This window comes from Rhincodon typus, chromosome 1 (assembly GCF_021869965.1).
Source record: "Rhincodon typus isolate 14 chromosome 1, sRhiTyp1.1, whole genome shotgun sequence".
In the NCBI taxonomy this organism is placed as follows: domain Eukaryota; kingdom Metazoa; phylum Chordata; class Chondrichthyes; order Orectolobiformes; family Rhincodontidae; genus Rhincodon; species Rhincodon typus.
This window is the reverse complement of record NC_063332.1, coordinates 147,226,619-147,229,351: the sequence shown is the minus strand read 5'-3', so window position 1 is coordinate 147,229,351 and position 2,733 is coordinate 147,226,619. Positions and strand designations below refer to the sequence as shown.

Below are 2,733 nucleotides of genomic sequence, written 5' to 3'. Positions count from 1 at the left end.
GCCCACTGCCACACAAGCCAGGACCGCAAATCCCTGGAGTTATTCCTGGTAACCAGCTAACGGTTCCAAGCACACTTTAGCTACGCCCCCTTCCTCCTCATTTTTACCCCTCAACTCTCAAGTCAGCTCAACCTATCTTCCCATGGGGGGGTCTGGTGTCACTCATTGTGATTGACAGGGGCATCGGCCACAGGAGGGGGCAGCTCAGTGTGGGACAGGACGCCAGCAGCAACCAATGGGAAGCGCGGTAGCGGTAAGTTTGGGGAGGGCGGGCTGAGTCTTCCTGTGCTTGTGGAGTTTGGTTGCGTTGGGAGCGAGTGAGAGACAGCAAGATCCCGGAGAATGACCAAAGCGAGTCATGTATTTCCTAGTGCCAGAGCGAACGCGGCAGTGCGCTGAAACGGTGTCCAACCGCCCTCTCTCCCACTACAGGCTGTGAGTTAGAGAAACACACGGAGGCTGAACAACTGCATTAAACAAGAAAAAGAGTTGGACTGGGTCAAAACCAAAAAAAAAGTTTCACAAACTTTCGGGAAAAAAAAAGCAGCTTTTGAGAGAGAGGAGAAAAAAAAATTATGGAGAAGATGGTAAAAAGAAAAACAATTTAATATTTGAAGGAAACGTGGACAGTACCTTTGCTGGAATTTCGCCCACCTCTCTGGCTTCATTCAGATTTGATGCATTTTGCAGTCAGTGGGTTGAGTTGGAAAGGTGTGCTGCGTTCGCCACTCTCACCATGGTCTGGTCAGGTAGGGGCCGTAACTTGCTCGCCGTGTTGCTGCTGTTGTTGAGCTTGTGTTGGGACGCCGCGTCGAACCAGCTGCGCCAACTGTTTGAGGTGGAGGAAGAGCGGCCGCCCGGCACGGTGGTAGGTACCATTCTCACCAAGCCCGAGTTCACTTACCGATTCAGCGAGCGGCACGCCTTGTTCGCCATCAACGCCAGCACAGGTGTCATCTCCACCACCTCGGTGATCGACCGCGAGTCACTGCCGGCGGACGTGATCAACATTGTGGTGTTGTCCAGCCAGCCCACCTACCCCACCGAGGTGCGCATCTTGGTGCGGGACATTAACGACAACACGCCGGTCTTCCCCGAGCCTTCCATCGTGGTGACCTTCCGAGAGGACGCGAGCGGCGGCCGCCAGGTCATCCTCGACACGGCGACCGACGCGGATACCGGCTCCAACGGGGTGGACCACCGCTCCTACCGGATCGTTCGGGGCAACGAGGAAGGAAAGTTCCGCCTGGACATCACCGTCAACCCGAGCGGGGAAGGCGCCTTCCTGCACCTGGTGTCCACCGGCGCCCTGGACCGGGAGACGGCGCCTTTCTACCAGCTGCTGGTCGAGGTGGAAGACCGGGGGCTCCCCAAGAGATTCGGTTACCTGCAGGTCAATGTCACGGTGCAGGACACGAATGACAACCCGCCCAGCTTCTCACAATCTCACTACCGGGCCAGTGTCTACGAGGACGTGGCCGTGGGCTCCAGTGTCCTGCAAGTGTCGGCCAGCGACGTGGACGAGGGTCTCAACGGGGACGTGATGTACTCGCTGGACGAGGGCAGCCCGTTCCAGATCGAGCCCCACACCGGCGTGCTCACCGTACGGGAGAGCCTGGACTACGAGAGCAAGAAGCGGTACTCGCTGGTGATCCGAGCGCGGGACGGCGGGAGCCCTCCCCTGAGCGGCCGAGCCGAAGCCACGGTCCAGCTGCTGGATGTGAACGACAACGAGCCGGTGGTGAAGTTCCGCTACATGCCGGCCAGCTCCAAGTTCGCGGCGGTGGACGAGAACGCGCCGGTCGGCACCGTGGTGGCGCTGCTGACGGTCAGCGATGCCGACTCGTCTGCAAACGGCAACATCTCGGTGTCCATCCTGGGCGGGAACGAGCAGCGGCACTTCGCGGTGCAGCGTTCCCCAGTACCGGGGCTCAGCCTCATCAAGGTGGCGAGCTCCCTGGACCGGGAGCGTATCCCCTCCTACAATCTGAGCGTCTCGGTATCCGACCACGGAGTGCCGCTCGCCCGCAGCTCGCTGGCCAGCTTGCTCATCTTCGTCAACGACATCAACGACCACGCCCCGGTCTTCGAGCACTCCTTGTACCGGGTGGAGGTCGCCGAGGACGTGCCGGTGGGCAGCTACATCGGAGGCATCTCGGCCACCGACGGCGACTCGGGACTCAACGCCCGGCTCCGTTACTCGCTGGTGTCCGGTAACCGGTTGGGCTGGTTCCACTTGAGTGAGGACAGCGGGCTGGTGACCAGCGCTGCCCGGTTGGACCGGGAGACCACCTCCCAGCTCACCCTCAACATCAGCGCCCAGGACCAGGGCATCCAACCCCGAACTTCGTACACCACCCTCAGCATCACCATCCGCGATGTTAACGACCAGGCACCCGCCTTCCCCCGCCGCTCCTACCGGTACTCGGTCCCCGAGAACTCTCCCCCCGGTACCGAGCTGGCCATCTTCACCGCCCTGGACAAAGACCTGGGAGCCAACGGTACGGTCCGCTTCCTCCTGGACCCCGACAGCCCGGCCCGTTACCGTGACCTCTTCCGACTGGACCCAGTGTCCGGCCGCCTCACCAGTGTCACCGAGCTGGACCGGGAGGAACACGCCGAGTACAACCTGTCGGTGCAGGCCCGGGATAAAGGTAACCCCCCGCTCTCCTCGGCGGTCCAGGTGACCGTCACCCTTCAGGATGTCAATGACAACAGCCCGACCTTCTACCC

The 2,733-nt window shown here is 60.9% G+C and overlaps 1 protein-coding gene across 1 annotated transcript in view; it reads left to right on the top strand.

The window, feature by feature from the left end:
- The first annotated feature begins 336 nt into the window (after positions 1–336).
- LOC109921490 (protocadherin Fat 4-like) overlaps positions 337–2,733 on the top strand; it is a 3,984-nt gene continuing 1,587 nt past the window's right edge. The window contains exon 1 of the mRNA XM_048609351.1: positions 337–2,717. Coding sequence (XP_048465308.1) covers positions 737–2,717 — 1,981 coding nt within the window. The 5' untranslated portion in view covers positions 337–736. The remainder of the gene's footprint in view (positions 2,718–2,733) is intronic.